General features: G+C 41.8%; 1 protein-coding gene across 4 annotated transcripts; it reads right to left on the reverse strand.

Annotated features, from left to right (window-relative positions):
* Positions 1 to 3,255: 3,255 nt before the first annotated feature.
* Positions 3,256 to 27,964, reverse strand: TRIM33 (tripartite motif containing 33). Of its 4 annotated transcripts, NM_001379126.2 has the most exons (20): positions 27,502 to 27,964; positions 23,025 to 23,143; positions 22,773 to 22,920; positions 20,573 to 20,705; positions 19,062 to 19,178; positions 16,773 to 16,887; positions 16,010 to 16,156; positions 15,384 to 15,501; positions 14,550 to 14,794; positions 14,146 to 14,310; positions 13,121 to 13,321; positions 11,688 to 11,820; positions 11,340 to 11,403; positions 10,910 to 11,069; positions 9,637 to 9,983; positions 9,043 to 9,166; positions 8,018 to 8,092; positions 7,276 to 7,428; positions 5,631 to 5,681; positions 3,256 to 5,548 (listed from the first exon to the last, which is right to left on the reverse strand). In NM_001379126.2, exons 1-20 carry the CDS (start codon positions 27,950 to 27,952, stop codon positions 5,336 to 5,338), a joined length of 3,279 nt encoding a protein of 1,092 aa, NP_001366055.1. In that variant the 5' UTR covers positions 27,953 to 27,964; the 3' UTR covers positions 3,256 to 5,335. The 4 variants fall into 4 exon arrangements, with proteins under 4 accessions (NP_001366055.1, XP_040508655.1, XP_040508654.1 ...); XM_040652721.2 differs by lacking the exon at positions 14,146 to 14,310; XM_040652720.2 differs by lacking the exon at positions 5,631 to 5,681.
* Between the last annotated feature and the right edge of the window lie 8 nt (positions 27,965 to 27,972).

Genomic DNA, 27,972 nt, shown 5'->3' on the forward strand with positions numbered 1-27,972 from the left:
GCTGCACAGAGCAGAGCCTGGGTTTCTTCCCAAGACAGCACTGCACCCATTGAGTGCCAGGAGCACCCAGACGGCTGTGCTGGAGCACCCCCTGCTGACCCACACCTCACAGCAGAGCTGCCCACATCCCACTCAGCCGGCGGCCACCCCCTCCACTCCCACGCAGGACCCGTTTGAGCAGAGGAGCTGATGGTTCCCGGCACATCTCTGCTTCCTAACACAGCTGCTACCGTTCTCTGTGCGCATCCCCCGCTGTGATGAGCCAACTAAGCCTCAGCCTGGCAGAGAACGTCTTCATTCTGCAATGAGAGCGCGCTGCCGAGCGTGATCCCAACGGAGCTGTCAGGAGGAGCACAGAACGCACTGCTGTGCCACCTCCATCCTTCACACACCGTGCCCAGCAGAGCCGATGAGCAAACTGCACTTGGGGTTGCTTGGAGGCACAGAGCTCCTCCAAACCAGAGGAAAAGAAAGAGAAGTGATTTCCATTTGGCGCTTTGCTGCCCCTGGGATGGGAGCAGCGGGCGCTGCAGCCGCAGAGGCATCACAGAACTCATCTGGTAACCTAAAAACAGCACCTCCGTGTGCAAAAAAATAAAAGGAACTCAAAACTGATTTATTTGTCTAATTTAATAGAAATAACCAAAACAAACCGGTTTTCAGACAGTGCTTTAAACTGAACTAATACAGCTTCTACAGCACATTCCAGGGTACGGAACAAGAAGTATTCACAGGCAGCTAACGCAATAAATAACTACTTAAAGAAAACCTTTTTGTTACACACCGGCCAAAAACACGGGAACAGAGCAATTAGAAACTAAAACCCTGTTTAAAAAGAAGTTAAATGTGATTATTTAGGTAATACAATACCACAGAAACAGCACTTCTCTGAATTATCATATTAAACAATGAGCAATGCTTACCGTGTGCAAAAAAGGACCAGTTTGAAGACTGGCAGCAAGAAATACTCGGAGGATGTCATGGGCTGAGCCCTTCCACGAGTAGATTTACAGGTAAAAACCAGCTCTCAGCTGAGGAATTGGGTCTATATACATGTTCTGTGGTGTTCGGAATGGAGAACCCCCCATTGCAGGCCATGAGCACACATGCACTTATTTGTTAATGCAGCACTCGCTCCACAACAGGCCCAACTTAACTTAGAAAACTGTTTTAGCATCTTTCCTCATACAAATACAAGGAATTCTAAAGCAAGCAGCCCCGAGCTGCTTGGATCGCTCATTACAAAAGGCCCAAACTGCAGTTCAGACATTTAGCAATCTGCTTATAACAAAGATACCCCAATTAACAGCCATTTTCAATAACTGACTCCATTAGAAAGCATATAAAGCTGAAACCCCGTAAGCAAACACAGGAACGAGATGGAAGAGCTGCTGTACAAGCACTGGGAGGAAACAAAAGGCTGCCATATCTCAAGATACAACGCATACCTTCAATCTGAAATACGTCTATGTAAACCGTGGCATATATCTTCATTATATTTAAAAAAGTACCTCCGTTATTTACCCAAACACCTATTTTTTTAAAAAAATATGCAACCTTCCCCCAATTTTTAACATGAAATGCCACATTTTACCATCAGTCACTTCCACACACTTGGTTTCTACAAACCAGGCTGGGCGATGCGCACATGAACTTCCCTATAAAAGCCTTACCCAAAGGAAAGGATTCCTGTCATGCTAACAGGCAACAAAGCACCTTTATTGCTTTTTTCCATGGGAGAGAGTCAGGAAAACGAGGAAAAGCCCAATTCCAGCACAGCACACACAGCCTAAACGCACAGCTCAGCCACCCAGCCAGCTCACATCGCACAGCACCAAGCTGAGCTCGGTTCAAAGACCTCTTCAGCTTGCAGAAGTGCTCCATTATTATGTAATGCTGACGTGGCCAAGTGCCATGAGGAAAAGCAGTGGTGACATTCAAACCAACCAGAAATCAAACCACCAAAGCTACGTGCATTGAACAGAGCGTTTCCATTCTCCAAAGTATGGGGAAGATTCTCTTTTTTTTTTGGATAGCAACTCAGCCTCAATGCAGTGTAAGCCTCTGGGCTGCAGGGTGCAGTTACATAAAGACCTGAACCTACGTAGCTGGTTAAATTAGCACTAATCACTAGTAATTACAAGGCAGGATACCTGCTGAGGTAATTGAGAGATCCACACGTAGCATACTGCACACCTGTCGTTCCTATTTCAAAAGCAAGTCGCCTTTTACTTCTTTGGATTAACTGAAACCTCAGGGTCATTTACAACACAAATTAAGACACTAATGGTCCTTCCACAGAGACGTCTTCAATGAGTTACCTTGGATGCCAGACCACCTCCTTGCCATCACAGAGAGCACAGCAGGCAAGGAGCGCACCCACAACAGCTTCTATCTGCTGTAATTTATGCTGTTTCCCAGAGTAACAGACTGCCACTTGCCCATATTGCACTCATGGAATCTGGCACAGGGATGCTCAGAGGAGCACAGTGGCCTTTCCACACAAAACCCATACATTTGCTCTTGAATGGGTTGCATCCAGCGGGGCAACACAGGATCACTTTGACTGAGCAAAGCCTGACCACTTGTAGGATGAACACTTACAGACTACACAGTAAGAAATGCACCAGCAGAGCCCATCGATCCCTTTAAGTATTTTCAAATGGAATTTAGCCGATTTCAAAACAACCCTTGAATTTCTGTACTTGGAATTCAGGGTGTTCCTTTGTTTCTTTGTATTCAATAAACGCTTAAGACTCTTTGCAACGTTCCACATCACACTGCTGAGGACTGATGAGCTGAATAGGAGGACTGACCCTGGATGCTCACTGGGTTCCACGTGCGAGGTCAGAGTTTGGCATCACACCTGGTTTGCAGACGAACTAAATACAAACTAACTGGCAAGACGACAAAGTTTGATGCACTCTCTGAGAAAGCAGAACATCTGTCAGAGAGGCTGTCTTAAAACACTGACACGTCTGCTCTGGAGTCTGGTAGCTGGGAGGAAAAGAGATGCTGCCCCCTCTGCAGCAGCCAGGGAACACGTTACCCTGCACCACAGCTTCGTACTGGGGTCCTTCTCCCACTCAGTGGATGGGACAAGCCATTTATTCCATGCTCCAGTTCAGGCAGTCGCAATCTGCAATCAAGGACTGGTGCTTCACAAAGTGAACGGTGACAAAGGTGCAGAACCTGGAGCACCTAAGCACCTGAAGAACAGTAACCCCAATTGAAGAGAATTCACAAAAAAAAATCTTATTTTCATTATAGTTTTAATAATATTCTTTTGCAAAATGAAAATGAGAAACTAGAAACGCATAAATAGGCAATACACATAGCCATGAACGATGCCTTGTTACCATCGGTGTCCTATTCACACATCTCATCCTCTGCTATGGGCTGTATGTCGATATAATACACATTTGAGGAGGATAACTTTTCCTTTTGCATACAAACTGGTAAAAACTAGATTGAAGCTGACACTATAGGAACGTCTGAAAAAAATGGACAAAAATCAGTTTGTCTCAGTGGTACTGTTCATAGAATCCAAAGACGTGAGCTCCAAGCTACAAATACCTTCAGTCTCCTTGCTTACGGTGGGAGGTACAGTCACAATGCACGCCTACTTGGCCACGATAAAAAGAAATCAAATCTCAATTGATTTGCATAAGCATTTCTGAGAACGTATCTCAACCTGATACGCTGTGCTAGAAATGCTGATCTTTACCATTGCTATAATAAAGTACGTACAATGAACAGTCACAGGAGCTGCCCATGCTTAGTCTATGATAAGCCCAGTGATTTACCACAGAAATGCTGTATTCACACAAAATCTTATGGTGAATTTATAGTCTGTCACCTTGACCTCATCTGACTACAGAATATCTTCATTTTAACTTTTAACAAGATCTATACTAAGGCCAGAAATTACATTCCTCAGTTCTGGTATTGATTTTCTGTGTTAGCAAAGTGACTGTTCAAACTGTAATTACTTTGGGATGACCTCATTTCTAACCTGAAATGCTAGAATGAACACGGCGTGCAATGGGCAGGCACTGCACAAGTGGAATTGAGAAGTTGACCTCTTTTCAGTATTTGACCAGAAACCATTCAATGCCAAGTCCTGGCCTGTGCAAGCAACCCAGTCTCAACAAGTTTATTCCAATCTTTCCAGACCATTTCACTCACAAGCTGCTTCTGAAGAAAGTTCTGAGTAGTACTCTTAATAAAAGTAAGATATAATCTCAAAATGAATGCAATGTTAGAAATAGACAGCATATATTACAAATCTTTTCTTGATAGGAACAATTCATAAGAATACATATTAGCTTAAAAACAGGTCAGCAAATGTTGCTGATCTGCAAGAAATCTCAGTTTACTATTTACAAGTAAGACAAAGTGAATACAGGAAATTTTACACATTTGGTAGTTAACAGATTATTGTTTGCCGAGCAGTCTATTAGAAACTGATATTTAGGAAGACTGGAAAAACACCCCAACCAGTTATTACCTCTTCAAGTACAGAAAATGAGATAACAAATGCTGAAGATAACATTCTGCCTCATGAGGGGGACCAGGGACAGATGATGTAACTCGAGGGTTTGTGCCATGAGTACAGGATTTGTAACAAACACCCCTAACCCTACTGAAAAGCAATCGCTGCAGTCAGTTCAGTCTCAACCTGTCAAGAACTCACACTCCTACAGTCGCCAATTCAGAACAGTTTAATGATGTTGGTTTGTTTTTTTTTTTTCCTTTTGCTGTACATAAAATGTAGTAAAGAAAGTCAAATTTAGGTACCTGGATCAACACGGAAGATCAGTTATTCACAATAGCATTTAAATGAGATGATGGAAGCAATGACCCAACACGCACTTAAGTTCACACGAAGAGGGGATTTGGGGAAAGCTGCTTACAGATTTACATGATAGTCCAGCATGAAAGTAATACACAGCAACTGTATTGGTCCAGTCCTGCACAACATTTTACTAAGCCGCCTCATCTGTACATGGAACATCTCTTTTCAAATCTGCTTCTCTTCAACATTCATCCACCTCTATCTGAGACCAGGATGAGTGTGTCCCCTCCATCGGGAAAAGAAAGGAAATAGTAAATAATCAAGGGGAAAAAAATCAACAAAAAAATACCCATCAAAAATTTACAATACAGTTTTTCCCCTTCTGATGAGAATACCTTTCTGTACAAGTGTTTTTTGTACTCTAATACTGTTTAAAAAGCTATCAGCTTCTTCAAGACGGCCACCGTAGGCATGGTAATATTCCAGGAACACTTAAATAACAGTTTTTACAATAAATTTAAGGTCCATATAATTAGATTACTTTATATGCACTGGTCTCTCATCTGATTTTAGGCGTTTTCTACGTGGCTGTATAAAATCTTCATCGGAGTCCTCAGTTATTTCACCATCATCCTCTTCCTGCTCAAATTCAGGCAAAGGCTGGAAGGTCCTGTCTGGGTAGATCTCTGTAAGTTTATCTTCAAAGTATAATGCAACTGCCTTCCCTGCCTGTGCTACTTCTGAATCAGCCTGCAAATAAAAGAAGACAGGAATATTCACCTGTTGGAAATGCACATCCCTTCACCAAGTGTGCATGGTCTAAAACGCTTACCTTCAAATTAATCTCTTGTGTTTCTGCATAAACTTGAACAACTTTCATCATCTAAAAAGGATACCAGAGTCAAAAAAAATGAAATTATAATCCTTTCTAAAGTTACGAGATTGCATAGGCTTGGATGACTACAGTCAGCCATAACAGGAAAACAGTTTGTTGTGGACTACACCTCTTTAGTTCTCAAACTTAGTGGAAGCAGGTTTAAAACAGTCTTAAGAGGGCAACAGGAGGTAAATAAACCTTTGACAGAACACAGCTTTTGTACAAGTAAATGGCTCTGAGTCATTTTATAAACTGCACACTGCTCATGACTGCTTTCTTCATTACAAACTCATGCACTATCATGGAAAAGTCTCAGTTCAATTGTGACAGTTAAGTGTTCCATGAGACTATTTTCTTGGGAGCATACTCCACTTTATTTTTTGTTAAGAGAACACAGCTCAGAGGCACTAGACCTGGTGCTGTTTAATAGTACAGTTCAAGGTGACTCATCTTTTGCCATTAGTTGGAATTTCAAACAGAGAGACAAGTCTGGAACACCTTTTTTTTTTTAAAAAACATCCATCAGTCCCTGCTCCCTGGTTTTAGCCTTGCCCCTAAGGGCTGTAGCATGTTTTCCTCTACAGCAGATGCTTCATTAATTCCCTTGAATGAGAAGTTCACATAATTGCAACTTCTTCCACCTAACACAGAGACACAAGGGAGTCGGGTTGTCAAAGTCCCAAATGATTGTAATTACAGTGTACAGCATCACAGTCTAAGAAGTACTTCAACTTCATTTTTACCAGTGTACTCATGGAGCAGTCGAGATTTTAAATATGGATCTGTGCACTTCAATTTAGCTCTTCACACAGCCAGAAATGTTGCCCAAATACTGCAAAACTTGCGTTACACTTTACAGAAGAAATACCAGCCATTTGATGGATTGCTAGGATCACAAAGAAGCCATCCCTGGCAATGCCTTTTCTCTAAGGCTTTTTGTGGTCTGTCTCAGAAATGCCTATTTTTTTTTAGCACCTGCTCTGTTGCAGTATAACACCACAGTTGTTTTTGATACTCAGGATCTTTTTTCCTGAGTTCCAACTAACGATAGCACAAACATGATGTATCCCTCCAATTCACATCCTGCACATAAGGTGCAAGTATTTCACCATCAGATGGCTTCATTGCAAAGTCACCTTTCCACACTCATCAAAATAGGACTCCATACAAAAGTCACCTCCTGAGCACTCATTTTTATGACAGCCCACCTACCCATGAGCTAAAGCACTAAGGATAGACACTAGGAATAATGAACAATTTGATTCAGCCTACATCTGACACAAAAAAACAGTACAATATTTGTCAAAAAAGCACTTTTTCTCAGTAGTTTACTCAATAGATACAATTCTACTGTTAAGTCCTGAGTTTAAGAACAACACTGTACAGTCTGAGTCAGTTTCAAGGACTCTAGATCTCATCTAGCTGAAAACAAGAGCTAGTTCTGTAACTGCATAATTTTTCATTACTTATGGAGCAGATGCTGATTCATTAATCAGAACTTTACAACTGGAAGCACAGCTTCTACTTGGAGAAGCTTCAGAACCATGCTGAAATAAATTGAAGAAAGAATGAAATGAATACAGATTGGAAGTTAACGTACTTCATTAAACCTTTCACAGTTCTTGAAGATCAACCGGACATCAGCCACAAAGTCCTCAGGAGTCTGGTAATGCTGAGAATGCTTCTTTTGCAGTTTCTTTTTCACTGTAGATAAATCCATCGGCTTCTTTATAATTTTGTAGTAGTTTGGTATCTGTGAAAAACAATGATTTATCACTACAACGGTGACACAGCTCACAGAAGCACTTCATTTCTTTGCTTCTCAAAGCATCAACCAGCTAATCTTGTCATGCATGTGCAGTAAGTGGGAACAATTTCCTTTCCTCAGACTTTCTAACAACTTCTTCCCAAGCTTCACTACTTCACTGTCATAGCACAGCAATACTTTTCAATACATTTGTTGGCCTTACAACTGAAAACGGAAAAGTCAAAATAGTTTCTTTCATCCCTTAAGATTGTTTACTAGTAATTAAAAAAAAAAAGTTCTTCTAAAGTTTCTTGTAACACTTTGAATTTGATGAGTATCCTGACCAACCCACTTTCAAGTCAACAAAAGTAACTTCAAATACTGGGGTTTAGGACTGGGGTTGGAGCTTCTGCATGGACAAGCTACAGAATCAGCTTCTGTATCCTTCAGAATCATGAAATTCTGAATGATTTAGGCTGACCAAGGGGACCTGCTTCAAGTAGAAGCAGTTCGTTCCATCCCAAACTCACCTCTAGCCTTTACAGAGACGTTACGATAAAAATAAATCATAAGCTATTTTTAAAAGAAAACTCACCGAGGCTGGGACTGGCTCTTGAAATTCAATGCTCAGCTCATGACAATACAGGTAAAGCAGGAGACGTTCACATTTCTTACAAAGAAATAAACAGCTTCATGTTAACATCTTTAATTTATCCTTGGTCCAGAAGTTTGTATTTCCTAATTTTAAATGGGTTTGTACTTTGTACTGGAAAATTTAAATACGATCTCTAAAAGTTTATTTATAAAATGTGAAGGTCCTTAGGAGGGCATTGGAGGGTGGGGTAAGGAGTACAACACCATCTTACTGCTCACATAGCAGGGGTATACTCCCCTTTCGCTTTCTTCTTCTTCCAAACAGATATCTAAGGCTCAATCAAACACGTGGAGGCACACTAATAAAAAGCCAAATTAAAAAAACCCAAACAATTGTATTTGCCCAAAGGTAACTGCATCTAAAAGAAAAAGACTCAGCTCAGACTTTTCTTCTTTCCCCCTAAGAGACACAGTTTGAAATTGACTATAATCTTCCCCTGCTCAAATGTTTTTTCTTTCCTTTGCTTGTAATTCCTTTGGAGGAATTTGATTTGATAATACCGTAACACTTTGTTCACAGGCTGACTGATAAAGCTAAAAATAATTACACCAAGGTCATTATACTTTTCACAACAAAGCACCAATTTGTAGCATCTCTCACAGCATAAACTTAACACGCCAGGCTCATGTAACTATTTGTAGGGAAGCTGTATCATTTTTATAGTCTACTTAAAAACACCAAAGAGATCCATGTACGTTGCAGGATGCATTTACATACAAGTTTTAGCTACTGGATTATTATAGCTCCAATGTAAAGGACAACTTCCAAAAAGTCACCAACACCAGGACATGCACTTACAAGCACAATAATCTTATTAATAATCACTTTGTTGCTTTGGTAAACCTGTAACTATAATTAATCTGCTGCAGTCAAAGCAAAAATAGAGTGAGAAATGGTGAGGGATGGGTAATATCAGAAAGCACTTTTTTTCCTAAGAAACTGATTCCTACAAATCTGAGACATACCCTTTGGTCCACAGGACTCAGGCCTTGTGCTGTTTTCCCCTTCTTGCTGTGTTGCAAGTTGTCGCAATCATATTCTACCTCTGGTTTGCTTAGATCTCTGCAGAACGTACATATCCAATCTCCACTGAAGAGAAAAAAAGAAAAGGGTCATCAGTGCTGACCACAAAGACTTTTTCATTGGCTCTTACAACTCACATTGTACAATATTAAAGACTTGGATATATAAAGATAGGGGATAACCCATAATATTCAAGGTAAATACCCATCAGGGACATTTTTCCTGCCCTCGTAATCCTCTCCCTAATACGCTCAGATACTTCAAAACCACTTCCTCACCATGACTTAAAATGAACTTTCCATAACAGAATCACACTTTGAGAGATTATGCTTTCATCAAATAAACATTCATCATTATGTGCAAAACAATTCAGGCATGCCTTTAAAATGCCAGATTTTTTTTACTATAAAAAGTCATGCAGAGCTGGCAGATCTTGAGGAGTACCAAAACCTTTTGGTACCATCTTGAAATCTGTTATGTGACTGAGACCACAGAGATGCTGTCAGGAACCAATTCACTGTTTCTGGTTCTGGTACCTCGGAAAGCTGAGGAGTGTTGGAACATGACAAGTCAGATGAAACACTTTGGGGCACTTTTCACAACATAACAGATCCCCTCCGTTTTGGCATACAGCACACCAGTCTTCATTCGGATCATCATCCTTGTTAGTGCCTTCTCCTCCTGTTCTAGCTGATCGGTGCATCAGACTCCGCATTGGGGATTTTCCATTGAGAAGGCCATGCCCAGACTGCTTGCAGCTTTCACTCAAGTCTCCTGGCTCAGTTTTTACATGATTTTCCAGACTTCCTAAGGCTTCCAATTCACTTTCCAGATGCAAGTTAGTGGACAGTGGTGGTGTCAAGCTGCTCTCAGGACTGCTAAGCTGAAATGAAAGTAGCACATGAAAACCTAAGAGTCAGTTTATCAAGAGCATCTTTCCTCTTACATTGCAAACAGCGTATCATCCACCATTTAAAAGTACTACACGCCACTTGCCCAGGTAAGCAGCACATCATTCTGTACACCTGAGTACTGAAACTACTTTTTCTTAAGTCCAACCTTTCAAGAACAGACTCACTTCTACTAATACATGTCACCATAAACTTTTATTTATGCTCTGACGTGGAACTCCTGATTGACCGCAAGATGTCTCAGTATGCATACATACATGAAATCCTCACGACCTCCCACTAACAATGGGTTACTTACAGCTTTTACTAATTAGGGATAAAAAGCAGCAAACACTCTACACTTGCTGGGGGAAATTCGTTTTGGTAACTAACAATAAATCTTACATGCAGACTAACCTATATCTGTCAGAGCATAGTATCAACAGATGAAGTCCAAAATACGGGCCAAATCAAAATAAAGTTCTAACTCTTCTACTGAACTACTTCCAATAAGCAACTATCTAACATAATACATAAAACTTTTCAAGGACTGGGTATGATCTGCAGCCACATCACTACATCACGTCCTGTTCAAATCAGCAAGGGAAACATCTGCCATCATTCAATGTTTACCTAAGACAGCAAGTCATTGCACGACTCCCAGTGCCATCTTATTGGTACTTATGTCACAAATCTCTAATAATTATAAGCCTTAGCACTGCTACAAAAACAGCTCACCACTAGAGCTGGCCCACACTTAATGTTCAAAGATACTTTGTCTGAGACTGAAATATCTCACAATCTCCAGAGGCTGTTAAAGGGATAATGAGGCTCAAGAGTAACATTGCTTTATGATTTCAGGATTCTTAAACATGCTGCTAGGAATACTACATAATACTGTTTCACAAACTAACTTTACCATGCAAGCACTCCTTCGGCCATCCTCCGTTTTCTCCTGCTTTACTGCTCCTGAGAAACTGCATATCTCTTCCTCTGTCCCCGGCTCTTGCTTGACTTTCACCTGGTCAGACTTGAAGTTAACACTAGTTTTCTCAGCAGTTCTGCCTGAGGAGCCACAACTAGAAAGATATGGGCACATAAATAAGAGGAAAACGCATTAGAACAAAGAAATTAAAGTGTGCCTGAATGATTTCAAAGGCAAAATGTGTCACAATTTTTCTAAGATAGATCAAGCTTACGAGACAGCAGAGAATTGTTTTAAATAAAAATCTCCTTCCTGTAAGCATTCCCCAGTTACTGGGTCACTGTTATAATAAAACCCTATTGACCTTTTGCAATTCGTTTTTTGACTCCTCTGTCTGATGGCAGCATTAATGTCACATACTCACCTTCCTCTGCTACCTGTGCTGGAGGTACTGGGTGGCCTCACAGGAGTGTGGGAGTTGGATAAACCTGAAAAGAAACAGTGCAGAAATCGACTTGGTATAAACTTACTGAACGACACCCACCAAAAATGGGTTGTAGTAATATAAGACAAAATTATAGCACAGACAGATCAGTCTGTATGTGTCTCTGGAATACTGCATTCATATGATGGCAGCCTGTTATTGTAAGGATATTTCTGAAGGAAATCAAGTTTCCAGAATAACTTTTTTTTCTGAGAAAAACAATTTTTAAGCTTACAAAATATCACTTTCTTTGTGACAGGAATTGATAGGAATACCCATTGCCTTTACCTGATGACCCTGGAGATAGAGCTGAAGGTCCTGGGGAAGGATTCATGGTACTTGTGGGTTGTGGGGGTAGATGGCTGCCTGTGATATATCTGCTTAAAAGGTTATCCAAACTACTTGAACCAGCATCTTCAAGCTAAAAGGCAAAAACAAGAATTTGAATCAGAGAGGCTTAATTAAGTTTGTTAATAGTTCCACATCTTTACGCTGTGATCAGTATCTTCACTGGAATTGATCACCATCTCCTCAAGGAGTCTGGGCATCAGCAAACATTTTTCTCAGTTCCACACAGAAATCACTCTGTCCAAACAGAAACCCCTACTAAAAACTTCATGTAAGATTTTCAGAAGCTCCTGATTATCTGAGTTCTTCCACCGTGGTCATCATGTGCAATTAACATTAGGCCATTCCAGATTGCCTTGGTTCCCAGATGTCCAATGTGTTAATCATGCAAATACTGTTAGTCGAATGAATTAACTTATTAGTAATGCTGCAAGAGTGATTCCACAATTAAGATATTAGGAATCATGAACTTGTTTTTCCTTAATATGATGTGAGTTCTCCTCCTGCCATTCATTCCTTTTACACACATTTTAGATGCTATTATAAACAAGGGAAAAGATACCCTGTGTTACTTTGACTACAAAAAACCACCAACCAAACAACAGCATAATTTTGAACAATGTCTTTGAAACATATTTTATTCAAGGTGATTTTTTTATGACTGAAAGCATCTCTGAAACATTAAGCTTGAAAGAATTGGACAGGTTTCTTTCATAAAGTAAAATGTGCAACAGCAATTATATAAGAATATAAATATAAGAATGTATCTTTAGCATCTTTACACTATTCTGCATTTTCAATGCACCTAGAAGTTGGGTATTTATGTTATAGAAACCACTATCATTTATTCTAACTTGATATATCAAAACCTCTGATGGGGTACAGCTGGTCATAATCAGTTATAACTGCGTTTTGTTCTGCCTAAACAGAGCTTCAGCACTACTAATCAATCACATTCAGAGATGTGATCTCTTCCTTTTGCTACTCTGATGTTAGTACGTTACCTGCAGCCTCATCAGAAAAACAAACACAAAGCCCTCAAACCCAGCTCTTTCAGACTAAGAACTGCAAAGTTATTGGTGTCAGGTCAGCTGCTTTGAAGCTTAAGATGTGTTTTTAAGGAGACTGCTTCCTGTATAATGACTGAACATCCAGGCAGACACCAAAACCAGGGCTCCAGATAAATCTCTGTTTAAGAGTTATTGCAGAACCCAGCATTGTCACAGGCCAAGTATATCAGCCCCATATAGTTAAAAGCAGTTGGACGTCCAAGGCCAGGGCTGAAGAGTTCAATTATGTTTCAACTTTAAATAATTAAACCACTCCACAAACACTGATACCCAAACAGGACGCAGAAAGTCCTCTCCACTGACCTGGATGGGTGGGATATCTGGCAGGGAAGGTAAATTCTCCGGGTTTGTTACGGAAGGAATGAGTTCAATTGCTGTAACAGACGGACTTGTTGGGCCACGGTTTGCACTTGCCATTGTTGCTGTAGTAGGACTAGTTGGATTAATAGTGTTGTTGTGCACAGAAACAACTGGAAAAGGCCCCGCATGCCCAGGGTTAGAATGCTGCAGGAAAAGAGAAGAGACAACGACTGCATTAGAGATGAATCGCATTCCCAGCCTGCATGTAAAATCACAACACGTGCATTGTATGACAGTCCTCAACACAAATTTAGTAATGGAAGGGGATGGATATAAATTCAAATCCCTATCAATGTTACCTGACAGCACTGAATGCAAAGCAACTGTTATGCATGTTTACTTGGAAAAAGAAGTGACCAGATCTTAAATATACAGTACAGATTTGTCCTGAATTTCTGTCAAGTTATTCTCATGTTATTATTTCCTTAAAGCAATGACTTCTTCCAGAGGACTCTAGAGTTCATGTATCTGTGTACAAACACTGATTGTTCCAAGTCATTTTGGTTTCCCAGCCACATTAATGTTGACAATAAAAGTTATTTTTAACAGCATATGTTGCTCAGCACTGTGCTTCAGGGTTGAGTTTTAAAACACTTCAGAATGTGGTTTCTTTAAAAGCCTCTAAATTACAGCACTTTCCATTTCACTATTCCTGACTATTCCTTAATAAACCTCAAAACTGAATGCCACTAGAAAGTGAAAAACTGCCATGTTTTCTTTCACAGAACTAAAATGCAGTACATTTTAGTAACACAAAGAGGCAAATTCTTTTCAATTTTAATGTTTTAAATTCTCTTACATTCAGTAGCAAAAATGTCACAATACAGTATGCAATATGACAAAGCATATCAATATGTGTAGCTGTGAGTTATTAAGTTACAGATAAACACATTTAAAACTGGAGGTATCATCTACTGTAATGAAAGTTTGGCACGATGGCACAAATGAAGCGTGTACACAGGATATACTTGTCTTTGAAGGTGAGGTTGCATCATGGAGTATTGTGGTCCATTGTGGCGTGGTATTCCTGGTATACGAGCAGCATTCTGAGCCATTCTCATCTGATGTGCTTGGAAAGCCCCACAGTTCATGTTACCTCTCTGCATGGTCTGCATGCTGATCAACCTGGGAGGCTGCAAGGGTTTTTGTTTTTTAAAATTTTTGCTTTTAACATGGAAACAAGAAGCCGATTTCTTTCCACAGAAGTAGGTTTACTAGTTACATAACACCAAGAAAGGCCAACAGTTGTCATACTTAAAGCACGTCAAACTTCTAAAGATTTTCATGTTTATAAACCGTTTTGTTTTGAAAGGGCATTTTTAAGTCTCAGTGTTATGGTGAAAAGTGAAATAACAGCATACAAGACACTTGCCTGCTGCTGTAAGACTTGAGGATTTGTTTGTCTGGGAACTGACCCAGATGGCTGTCCCATCCTCATCTGCTGCAATTGCTGATGCTTTTGTGCATACACCTGTTGCTGCATGTGCTGAAGTCGAAGCTGTGCTAGATTGATTTGTCCTGGAGCTTTGTTGATGTGGTTTGTTCCTGGAGGAGCTTGTCCAACCACTACATTAGGAGTGTAACTAGGAGCTGGTTTATTTTCAATAACAAGGTTACCTGAAGAATAAAAGAGAAGTAGAACTAGTGAACAGTTTCACCTCCATTGTCATCCAAAGGTCAATAAATGAAAAATTATTCAGACGTGTCTAACTGATGTCCCACAGGGGCAGTAACAAAGCAATTTAAGTTTGAAATTTTCTCATTAGGTCTTCAGAAACCATACATGAGAAAAGCAAAAAGAAAACCAAAAGAACAAGAAATTACACAACTAAAAAGGAGGAAAGACTAAAAGAACCGTAACTGCAAAGCTTCCAAGGCAAGAAAACTGACGTAACTGTTCTTCATGTTCAACATAAACACACAAGACAAGAAATTTAAAGTCATAAGAGGGGGGAAAAAATAACACAGTGTGAATGAAATTTCTGTAAGTAAGGAAGCAAACACTGGGAAAAGATACCTGGGGTCAGTGGATAGCACCCCATCACTGCATGACTTTAAGAACAAGTTACGCTAGCACGACACAAAGCACTGCTATAGCTGAGCTCTGTCTCGATACAGTCATATGGATCGTGTTGTCTCTAGGTGTCTCCAATCCTCCCGCTCAGCTGTTTAAGTATCACAGAGTAAACACTCCAAGTTTTCTCACCTAAATTGACGACGTTCTTTGCCCAAAACGTGGGGTCACAATGAAACCGTATTGCTCCGTTGGCAGCTGGGACAGGATCACAACGTGCCTTCAAAATATGTCGTAACTGGAATGTTATCTAGTGGAAAGAAAAGTAAGAATGTTCATGACAACAAAACAATGAGAACGTTAAGAAGTGTGCACTTGCCCACAGAGTTTTAACTGCTGGATCACTATCAAGGACTATAACTAGTATGTTTGTTTAATATCTTGGGAAGCATTCTGCTCACTGGGAAAGTCATCCACTGCACCACAAACGTTTTACTGAACCCAAAGTGCTATGGCAGTACTGCTACTCCATTTCTACATGACTCAAGCGAAACGCTGAGTTGCCTTTGCAGAGCTTTACCTCACTCCTCCAATAAAACTGTTCAGTCCTTAATTTACAAATGAAACTTGTTCTACAAGTTGGAAAATTTATCCCATTGTCATACTAGTGGCTGTTTTGTTTTATTCCTTAAACGGAGCACACGTAAGTCAGTTTTGATTCCTTAGATACAATCTAGTGGAGCTACAAAATACTTAGGAAATTCTTTCCAGTAAACCTTCTCTGTACTGCACAGACAAGTGGGAGGATGTTTCCTTACCAGCCGTTTACTGTACAGCAAAGCAGTACTGCTGCCACTTGCAATAGCCCAATTAGTAAAGTTCATCACATGCTTCACTTGTCGCGAAAGACCAGTGATGTCATTTTGTTGCTGTATTAACTTCATCTGCCTTTCCTTTGTTACATTCTACGAAGAAATAAAAACTTTTATTACAATGGAGACTTCGGATTTAACAGGCAAATAAAATATAAACTGCTATCACAGTTCTCATAACAAAAAACTCTAACAAGCTAAGAAGCTTATACTAATACTTATATTCAGAGTAGCTAAAACCACCAAGGAACAATTCTCTATTATTGCAGTCTATCAGTCTTCCCATGTGTTTCAAAGCGCAGAGAAAAAGGCTCAGATGAGAGCTTAATTCCTGTTTTATCGCAGGGAAATCAACTACTAAAACCAGACCAGCTCCCTCTTTATCATACTGTCAGCATGACAGGGATGTGAGGAGCGATCCAGATGAGTTGCCAACAAGCAGCCAGCTCTGTACTGAGTGGAACCCCAGCAGCAGGAAGTGACAGCCATGTGGCCAGGCACTCTGCACACCAGCTTCCTATCCCAACCAGAAAATGCCTCTAAATACCTCCTGAATATGGCAGATAAACTCAGCAGCCCCACTTCTGCAGTGCTGAGCCTTTGATAACCTGCAGTCACACCAAGCAAACTGTCTTCAAATACAGAACGCAAGTTCTAGATGGGAGACTGGAAACAGTGAACCAACACTTATTTTCCCTCTTAACTATACCTCAAGGTGCTGTAGGAGAGATTTTCCCTTTTTATTGATCTCATTGATGAGGGTGAATATAGCCACTTTGATTTCCTGTTCTACTCGTTTGTTAGTTTCATTTACTTCTTTTATCCTAAAAAAAAAAGAGAAACATAACGTCAGGCAGACACTTCCTATTTTGCCTCTAAATCCAGCTTCCCACCCTTCCATTCCAATATGGAAAAAGTTCTAATACAAAACTGACAGCATGCAAAACTGCATGAATTGATCAGAAATAGCTGTTTATCAACTGGTTGGAAGAAGCCATTTAAAATTTCAGTGTGGGGAAAAAAATTAAACAGTGAGACCTACATGTCATCTCAAACAGCCAGTGTGTGTTCTACACGAAATAACTGAACAGTCTTTGCCATTTTCACACTTCATATACTTAAACACATGCAAAGTCCACGTGTGCATCAACACATAAATATATATGTCCATATTGTGCCTCTCTCACTATGAAGAATTTGTGTATGATGCTTTAAATTGTTGTGCTACTGCATATTAACCACAAAAGATGTCATTCCTGAACTTGAAATGGACCCCTCCACCCCAAGGAAGTTTGTAAAGAAAACTGTCATTACATACCTGTAAACAATAAATAATAAGTCTTTTCACTAATTATTTGCCTCAAGTTGGTCTATATTCATCTCTTGCACTTTACTACGATTGCCTTTTAGTTTGTACACCTCACAACTCTTCATCATGTCCATTACTGTACTTCTTCCTCAGTTTAAGTGAAAGTCAAGCAAATTATGCTGAGTTCTGTATACAGAATTTAACCCTGACAACAACATAGTGTCCTTTTTCAAGTCCTTTTTCAAGATTTCAAGTGTCCTTTTTGAAAGGGCTTTTCACTGCTACACCAAGCATCACAACTTGTGATGCCATTCATCCTGATATGACCACAAAACCAATGCTTTTCTCCCTTGTGATGGTCATTGCTGGTGTCTAATACTCTTCAGCACCTTGGACAAATGTATTTTTTTGTGATAGCACAACCTATTTCCGATTCAAAATCAAAACTACATTAAAAAAAAAGTCAATAACCCTTCATTGAGACAGCAGGCATCCATTCTTGTCCTGGCACGTAGCAATTATTCCAGCAGTTGTTCCATCTATGCTGTTTTACCCTTCTAGATCACATATAGTGCTATTTTGAAGCCGTTTGCTATCATTACCAATATTATTGTAATACCTTTTAGTTTCCCTGAAGTTTTTACTGATGGACTTTGTGCCCCACACATTGACAACGTAACTGAATGACATGTAAAAGTAAACCTCCCCTGCATGACCCATTTGGCTCAGCAGTTAACAATAGTCTTTACAGAACGCAATCACACACTGCAGAAATTCACTGCATTTTCAGTGAAACCAGAAACTTTGCCATAGGCAAAAAACATTACATGTTATTCCCATGCACTGTTTACTGGCCTTGAATTCTTATCACAGAATTGTGTAACACCTCTTGAGCTTTCAGTTTATTTCTTTCCCACGTATCTGGGCTTCTGTATCTCCTTCAAGCACGCACCAAATCCACAACTTGTCCATCTACTTAACAATTTTGTGTCTCCTGAAAGAGCTCCTAAGAGCTGCATGAAAAGCTTGGAGCAATCACGTGCCCTTACTGTCTCCACATTCAAACTGAGAGCATACATTTGCTCCTTTGTCAGTAAGGCGGCTGCCATGTCGCATGATCACAATCAAGGTAATGCAAAAAAGCTAACCTTGACCTTTAGCTATTCCTAGAATTTATAGGCTGAACTACCAAAAGAAAAGCTTGGCTTCCTTTCAGATAAAATACACTAAGTTTTGCTTGCATTATAACAATAAAAAGGTCAACTTCCTATTCACCTCCAAATCAAGTTTTTGCTACACAGTTAAGGAACAGCAACAAAACTCCCATATACAGCAAATACACACTAAGAATTTGTTTAGAGCCAAAACTTCTGTCACCTAGAGCTGAACTTAACAGAAACCACGAGAGGGGTTTCATTTGACCTTCCTCCTTCCCCCCCCAAAACAACTGTAGTCAATGTAAATCTTCAGTTCCAATCAAAGCTGCCATCATAAAAGATAACAACTCTGAAGTTTATTTCATGTAACAACTTCTTATAGAAGCACACCAGTTTAGAGAAGAAAACTTTCCAAATGCTTTAAAGTTCAATACAACTAAAGATACAGGATCAACTAACGTGACAGTATTCTTCTAATCCCTTCATTCATTAAGCAGGCAATGATAACAGTTAATCATTTGGGGGTATTTACCTGTTCTGAACTTGTGTAGCTGCAAAATTGACATAATTCTTCTTCTCAAGAAGTTTGGCCAACAGGTTCTCAATTGCACCCTTCTGGTTCTGGAAAGCTTCTTCTAGAAACTGGTACCTTTTCAACATACAGAAGATCTCAGTTAACAAGGACCAATAAGGATCCCAATTTTAGATGTAAAGCCATAGTGACCATCAAAATTTTGATAATGGGATTTTATCTACATTATCTACATAGACACATACACACACATACATACACAGTTTAATTTACAAATAAAATTTTCTCTGTAGATGTCCAGAGGACTGTATCTGTACGAGTCCCTCAATTCCAGCTACACAGGGAGACAATGCACTGCATCACTTCACAAGACAGCAGTCTATGAAACCCAGCTAAGTGACACCATTCAGAGTCTGACAAATGATTTTGTTAACACTAGATGAGGAATATGCAGTAACAGTTTGTTATATTCTTTCATTAAACAATAGCCAACCATTTATGAATGGTTAATCTGTTAGCATCAAGCACAAACAGGCATGAAAATAAACTAGAAGAGATTAGTTAAGATATCCTTGGAAACCACACTTTCTTGATAAGAGTGCTTTTCAGAATATTTATGATCTATGAAAGAACGCAGCAGGAACACAAGGTTAGTATTCTAGTAGTGGTAGTTTAAAAAGTGAAAGTTCTCCAGGCTGCTCTGGCAATCTATGACATTAATTACTGCCCTGGAAAAAGAAACAAACAAACAAGCTAAATTCACACTGTCAAGCACCTTCATAGAGAAGCATTACTGGTAGACTAACTTGCTGATAAACACATGTTTTTATCCCCCAGATTCTCTATTATAATACTGCAAAGAGCTTTTTCGAACCTATAAGCAACTCTATGACCAAGCTGCTTATCAAGAGTAAGAAGTTCGAACATCTCCTAAAGAGGGTCAAACTTTTTTCTAGCAGCTGAGAGAAAAGTAAACTCTGAGACAACACCCATCATGAAAATGATGTGATTTTGAATCAACTAAGGCCATATTTTTGTTTTGACCCCACATTCAGTGATGATGTGAAATCGATACCTTGCCTTTAGAAAATTCACCCTAAACAGGGAGACCATCTTGTAACAAAATCCATGCTTTCAAAAATTGCCTCGTCTGTGTGCTGTGATATCATTTTTGCTTCCAGGTTCTCAGGGCTGTAGCACTTCCCATTTCAGTGCTTCATGTGTGTCATGTAGACAGTGACAGCACTGATAACTGCCAGGCTGGGGAACAGCTTCATCACACCAAACCACCCCAGAGGACGTTGTTCTGAGCCCAGTCCTGACACTCCACACAGCTCAGTTAATTCATCACCTGAAGTTTTCAGCACTACAGACATGCTCTCCTTTGTGAGGAATTATGTCTGATGGAGAGTTAACACAGCAGCCAAAACAGACACAACTGTTTGAAATCAGAGGTATTTCTTCCCCTGAGACAGCACACCACAGGAGGTAAGAGATGGTAATATTGGTACCTGTGTTCTTTGTGTTCCAGTAACTGACAGTCTCTGCACGTCAGCCTGTCACATGTTTCACAGAAAAGTTTTAACTGCTCTTGTTTGTGGACAGGACAGAAAACAGGACGTTGACCAGATGCTCCCACGGCCTCTGTTTTTAAAGATAAACCATTTTTGCATTTTAAAATAAACTTAAGACAATCTGAAGTGCAAAACTACTAACTTCCATGCTAAGAACCAAGAATTCAAAGACAACTATAGAACTGTTCTCACCCTGAAGTAACCATGAATATGTTCTTATTAAAATAGTTGCAGTGCTATGTGTTCTGCAGCTGTCCCCGCTTCCCTTGTACTCAAAATGAAGGAGGAATTTCTCTCCCCATCAAAACTACTCAAAAGGCACTGCTACCTGCAAGGACACTTGGATTTCATGCTCATGCTAACAGATGAAATTCCATGCAGCATCACCTCTGACACTCTCCAGGATAGAGTGAACTTCTCAGACTTCTATACTGTCAGACACCCATAGGTCTTCTAAACTATCACTTCAAAATCTTTATAAACTAATTAAGTCATATGCAACTGAAGTGGTAACTGCAGAGCTAACGTCATTATGGGTCATAAAATTCCTTAAGCCACAGCTAGACCAGGGAACTTTTCCACTTAAACACAAAGATACTGTTGAAAACATCTGTGAATTTACTAAAAAGGTGCTGCATGGTGTTGTAAAGCTGTTCTGAGCTTGGCACAGAGGAAAGCAGCTTCTGGAAGGTACAGCAGATAAGGTTTAAAACAAGTAAACGCATCGTAGTCCCAGAAGTTTCTCAAGGTTGTTACAACATGCAAGTTATAGTAAAGAAAGAGAGCTCATGAATTGAAAGCTGATGCTAACTGAGTGTTCAAGTCCCTGAGGCATACTGTATAGCCTAGCAAGCAAGAAGGGAAAAATCTCTGAGCTAATAATGAATGGTCATTCCTCACAACCAATAGAGTTACTAAGGATAACTGTATGCCAAATGTAGGCTACAATCCTGCCATGTGGACTTGCCATCAGATTCCATCCTCATAAAGAACATTACTGGAACAGTCACTTTGGGGCACACCCCCACTCAGGTTACTGAAGTGTACATGGGGTTATACTGTCACCCCAACAGCCACAATACAGCAGTCCTAATGAAAAACATTACTAAGTCTTTGCAGAGTCCCCTCATTTGACTTTACATTAATTGGTTATTGCTTACTGGGGTTAATACATTTAAATTTAAATAATCTTAGAAGTCTCCTTGATACAGCAAGCAAAACAAGATGGTTGTCCACAGGAACTAAGCTCAACAGTAACAATTTTTAATTACCAATAAGATTTTGCCAAAAACGATGGCAGAAAGCAATGCAGTGTTACTACTCTGCAATGGCACAACAGAACAATCACGAAGATCTTAACTTATTTTACATGGAGAAACAGCAAATTTGAACCCATCCCCTTTACACAGGGAGTGTTATATCTACCTGCTCTGGGAGTGTTTTCCCCATTACTTCAGTAGATAAAAAAATGACACTGTCAAATGACAGCTGAGGAATTAACTTTTCCTAATGAAGCTGCATGCTTAAACTGTACATTCACCATGCACATTAATTTTTGCTAACCAGGAGATAAAACCTAAGAATGAATTCAAATTCCAATTGACTCAGCAACATCAAAGCAACTGTAATATTATACTGAGTATGACTGTAAGCTTATCTGTATATACTTTTCCATTGGGTGAATTATAACTACTCATTATAACAAAGTACAACAAAATATGATTTCATTTCCTTGGCCAGTGGATATGACTACCATGCTGTCAGCACCCTCCAGATTCCAGCCTCTCCACTTAGTTAGTTATTCCATTAATTAAAAGGATCACTAAGAACTGATCTAAACTCTTTCTAAAGATGACAATCTCATTCTGCTGCTTCTGTGCTTAGGACACTTACTACACAGAGTATCAAATAGTACAAAGTATTAGTAAATAAGCCATTTCAGTTTAAAATTTAATTTTTCCTCCATTTTTAAGGCTACCAATTTGGCAATGATAGCATTTCATAGATTCTTCCCAAGCTTTTGGAGAAAGCTAAAGAGCTGGTTGGTACCCAAACAATCCTCCCCCTCTATACTCACATAGGCCAAAGAAAAAATACCATTCCTACAGGCAGGACTAAACGATATCCAAACACTCACCTGAAGATACATCCTCTTTTTTTCTGATCATATGATCTTTAGTGAATTTTACTCGCTGATGAGCTTCTATGCAAGTCTTGCACAACCATTCCCCACACTCCACACAAAACCCAACAGCACTAGCGTTATCTTCACAGCTTGTGCACACCTGCAAAGGGAAGCAAGGTCAGCTGTCATCACTTTCCTGGAAAGCATCACCATACAGAGGAGAAAAACAGCACGGGAATCGTGGCAAGCAGAACAGCACCGTACCTGTTCTGATTTCTCATCAGAGCTGCTTGGTGTTTCTGATGTGTCTTTCACAAAGTAGTTATCCACCAGATCTATCTGTCTGCATTCTTGGCGGCATATCGGACATCTGATTACCCCAACTGAAAAACACAGAATGTTTCTTAGTTATAGGGAAAGCAAACACAAAATCCTCAGACTGCTCATTTCTGCAGTTACCAACACACACCCCACAGCATTCTTTTAGCCAAGCTAAAGAACAGAAAGCCCTTCAAGTGATGTTCAAGAGAACATCTGAGTAGCGAAGCACGGTGATATTCTCCCAGATACAACAGAGGCTATGTTCTAACACAGCCTGTTTCCATCGGGCTGGGGAGGCAGATATCACATCATGACTTACCTGAAGGTTTCAGGTTTTTTTTCTCAAGGAGTGCTTTACAGAGAAGCAGAACTAACACCAAGCACCAAAACCACTTCCAAGTTTCTACTAACGACTCCCCCCAGGCCAACTGCACCTCTGCCTGTCAGCAGCACACCCCCCATTCACAGACATACACACAGAAGCACACACACACAGTTTTAACAAGAGGTAACGTGTAGATTAATTCCTTCCCAGCATTCTTCAAAAAACCCACTTTGTTTTCTCCTGAACTTGCTAACTTACTGTTCTAAACCCTCAGCTGAACTGCAGAGAAGTCACTGCATGAACCAAACTGACACATAAGGATGCCCCAGGAACAGCCTGCACAGATTTAAGCACCTATTTACCACTCCAAGGGCAGTCAATGCTTTCTTCCCAGAAATGCCACCTAGCCTTAAGTTCCTACACATTTTTGTTGTGAGTATATTTTTCGAGGAGGTGCTTTCAAACTATCTGAGAATTTTTGTCCATTTGTACAGCTGAAAGACTTTGAAAAGTAAATGTAATTGGACGACGCTGAACTCTTGGTGGATACTCAAAAAGAATGCCGGATCCTATTTCAGGGAGATCAGTCACAGTGGTAATTAGCTGCCCTTGCCTCCTTCAAGCATGGTGAGCCACTCCTCCCTGCCACGCCAACAGGACAGAGGGAGCTTCCCCAGGTCTGCAACAGGGGAGTAACAAAGCACCCCAAGGTAAAACAGACACGAAATTAAGTCGGAAAGGGTATGACTGGGGTGAACTGAGGAGGAAAAGCAAAATCAGAACTATGTTTGCAACCTCATCCTGCAGCAAATCACAATGCAACTGAACAGCACAAACAGAAAATGTTGTTAATGTTCAGCTGCCAGCTAACAGGGAAGCTGCCCTTCCTGGCCAGGCCTGCACTGAGCACAGGGCCCGGCGTGACACCTGTGGGCCTCAGCAACCCCTGTGCTGCCACCCTCCTCGAGGACGCTGATTGTAAAGAAACTGCTTAGATTTCTTCTGATGATGTTTACGACCTCAATGAGAGCCAGCCCCAAACTGCACCACACCATCCAGGAGTGATCCACCTTCCTCGCCCCTCACTGCTGTTGGAGAGAACCCCATTTCAGACACCTGTTCTTAAAGACGGGTTGGTTTGGGCTGAAACACGTCAGACTGGTTTCCAAAACAGAAGCGCAGAGTTAAGAATGAGTAAGTTCAAAATCCTTTCAGTTGTTTGCATTGCCATAACGATGATAAAGCTTCAGAGCTCAGGAAACGTTGGCAGGCACTTGTGCAATCCAGCAGCTCAAACTTCCCTTCCACGCTCACCCTTGGCACGCAGCAGCCCGCTGAGCAATGAATGCCTGCCATGTCCAGGGGCTGACAGCATCCATGGCAGCGACTGCACGTGCAAAGCACCCACTTCCACTGGGAATTTAAGTGCTCAAACACGTATTTCTAAAGATTATATGCTTTCCTTAGTGAAAATAGTTACTGCCAAACTCAATTTAAGCGATACGTCACCTTTGTGCGGATGCAGTATCATTTTTATCTCCCCTCCCTTCCAAAGCTGATTAAAAATAGTTACTGCATAATTTAAGATGTAATTTAATAGTGTTTCTAAATACACAAACCCTGGGTATGGGATTTGAATTCAGCATCTCAAAATAATTTACGCTATGTGTTGCAGCACTCAGCATTAAGCATATTTTTCCTTGAATTACACGTCTATACACATTGACTCATCTTCTGTTTTCCTGGCCTTCCTGAAAGCACCTCCTAGCTCTTTTTTAGGCTTCCAGCCCAGTGAAGGCTGGCTAGATTGTGACATCCACGAGGGGCAGGGAGAACCACACGTTCTCCCTGTTGACATAATCTTAAGAGAGTGTAAACAACAACCCCAGCAAAGCAGTGAGACCTCACAACCACCCCATGCAGGGAAGCAGCAGCTCTGGGGGGGGGTAAGAAAGTTGTCCTACAGCCCCTGGAACACCCTGAAGTCTCTAACTTAAAAATAAACGTTTTTTAATACTGTGATTCAAAAGAAATTACAGCAGAGCATTTTCTCGTGGGCTTCTATTCAACCTAAAAGAAAGGGAACGGTTGGACAGATGAACCATCGGGCATTGAGAAATCACCTATCCAGCAGATAAAGTGCAAAAATCAATTAAAAAGAGCATGAGATACTAGCTAACGTGCTAAATACCTGATGTAATGATGCACATTTTAAATATATAAAGCCACAACTCTGAATGAGTGCTTTTACGTCTGGTCACTGCTTCTAAACTCTTAGGAACTGAAACCCTTCCTCTGTCTTCCTTAGCAGCATCTCAAGGGACTGACAACAGGGCAGAATAGATGTTGATGCAGACCACCAGCAGCTCCTGCTTCCAAGCATTCCCACTGTTCAGCCCACCACTGCAGTCAGAGAACTGCTCTGTGGGTATCTGACCCACACTTATGCAGCTTTTGCAGTTATTAGCCAGTAAATACACATACTTATAGTTTTAAGTACTGACAATGCTTAGGGATAAAAATCTGAAACCAATTAAGAAAACAACCAGGAAACTATCAAAAAACCCAGTAATTTTCCATAGCATTTGTGATTCTCTTATGTAGGTGCAGGCACACAAAAAAAAAAATAGCAGGAAAATGTGCCTGTTTGTAGAACAGTGCAGCACAGAGATGGCCTTCGGTTGCACATAACCCACTTCAGGAACAGCTATGCGTATTTACTTTCCAGTAATTCCTTCATGAAGAAAGATCTGCTCACAGTTAAGGATACTACAAATGTGGAAGTGGGATTTGTGACTACCCATCTATGCCAGCAGGGGATGAACCTGCAAGGCTAAGCAAGGGGGTACCTCTCTGTACATTGAGAATGCCTGCTTTCACCTGATTTGCTGGTAAACATTTCATGTGCTGTTCAACTGATAGCATTCATAATGTGCAGAGAGGACTGTCCACAAAACTGCATCTCTGCAGTTCTGGTCAGTCAATGTTTTGCTCTTTAGTGACCCGCTGCACTAACATATAGGGCCGTGCAGACCAACACACCAATTACAGATGGAACACACACAGCCCCATCAGCAGGGATCCTACACACACACCTCACTCATGACATCTGTAAGGTCCCGATCAACAGATGAATTCTTATCTCACCAAAGCACACCATCAAGCACTCTTACAATGTGGGTGACAAGAATTGAGATCCCAGGTTATCAGTAACTCAGGAGAGACTCCGTGGTTTCACTGTACCTGCACCCTAGCAGATATATTCAGACAATGCTGCTCACGACTGCTACAACGAGCCTAACTTCACGAGTAGCTCTCAGTACACACCATGTAAAACACAGAGTCTGGAATTTAACAAGAAAGATCCCAACCAAGGTCAATCGAGTGCTTCAGTTAGTGTGTTTATAAACTGTGGTGGGAGCCTCGTGTTTGAGGAAGTGATGGATCCCGTTGGACACAGGTCCCAGCTGAACTGCCTGCAGTCAGCACGGCCAGCAGAACCACCACAGCCGGGCTACTCCTTGAGGTCCATCTGACAACACATCGCCGTGCAACCCAGAGGGGTCCTTCCCAGAACCAGACAGGTGTCACCAAGCAGAGTCCTGCGGGCCACGGGGCGGGGCTCAGCCCTGAGGAACCACGCATGGCTGCGGTTCCATCTCCTGCCATAGCGCGGAAGGTACCCGTGTGCCCCCCACGTGGACGCCGCGGGACGGCGCGGAGCGCAGCGCAGCGCTCCCACGCGATGCACCCCAGGCTGCACCCCGGGGCACCCCGCAGCACCGCCGAGAAGGCTTTCTTTTGTAGAGCCGAGCGGCTCAACACCTCCCAGAAACACGCCTCTAACGCAGCACCCCTGAAAGCCAAAACAGAAAGTACGACGCGATTCGCACGGCCATTCCCAAGCGCGCAGATCGACTTTCAAGTTCCGGCTCCCACGTGGAAGCGCGACGCGAGCGCTGCCGAGAGCCGTGAAACGCGTTCCGGAGGATCGCGGCACCGCACCGCCAGCGGTCACGCGCGCAGCCTCCGCCGGCCCGGCTCCCGAAGGCGGCGGAGAACAGCCCCGGAATCGCGCCCGCCGCCCCCGCTCACCTTGCTGCACGTCGCCGTTGGCGCCGCCGGGCACGGGCACGCTGAGCTGCCGCTCGGGCTCGGGCAGACAGCGGCGGCAGAAGGAGTGCAGGCAGGGCAGCAGTTTGGGCTCAGCCTCGCGCCGGCTCTGCAGGCTCTGCGCGCACACGGCGCAGGTGTCCAGCAGCGAGAAAGGGCCCGGCGCCGCCGGCGTCAGCGGGGGAACCGGGCTGGGGCCCGGCCCCGGAACCACCCCGGGCCCCGCCTCGGCCTCGGCCTCCCCGAGACCACGCTCCGCCGCCGCCGCCGCCGCCGCGCCCGGGCTCTCCCGCTCCTCGAGAGGCGCTGCGGAGGGCGCGGGCGGCGCCGCACCCGAGGGGGACGCGGCCGTGGGCTCCAGGCCGCCGCCGCCGCCCGGCCCGGCCTCGGCAGCCCCCTCCCCGCCGCCGCCGCCTCCTTTGTTTTCCGCCATGTTTCCTCCTTTGAACCCAA

The sequence above is a fragment of the Gallus gallus genome, chromosome 26 (genome assembly GCF_016699485.2).
Source record: "Gallus gallus isolate bGalGal1 chromosome 26, bGalGal1.mat.broiler.GRCg7b, whole genome shotgun sequence".
Classification (NCBI taxonomy): Eukaryota; Metazoa; Chordata; class Aves; order Galliformes; family Phasianidae; genus Gallus; species Gallus gallus.

Excerpts from the sequence above, each read along its gene's own strand:
- TRIM33 (NM_001379126.2), bottom strand. The coding sequence starts at position 27,952 with ATGGCGGAAAACAAAGGAGGCGGCGGCGGCGGGGAGGGGGCTGCCGAG. Across the intron at positions 20,706-22,772 it reads AAAAGAGGATGTATCTTCAG|AGGCCGTGGGAGCATCTGGT; the intron begins GTGAGTGTTTGG and ends CTTTAAAAACAG. Across the intron at positions 19,179-20,572 it reads CTGGAACACAAAGAACACAG|GTACCAGTTTCTAGAAGAAG; the intron begins GTACCAATATTA and ends TATGTTGAAAAG.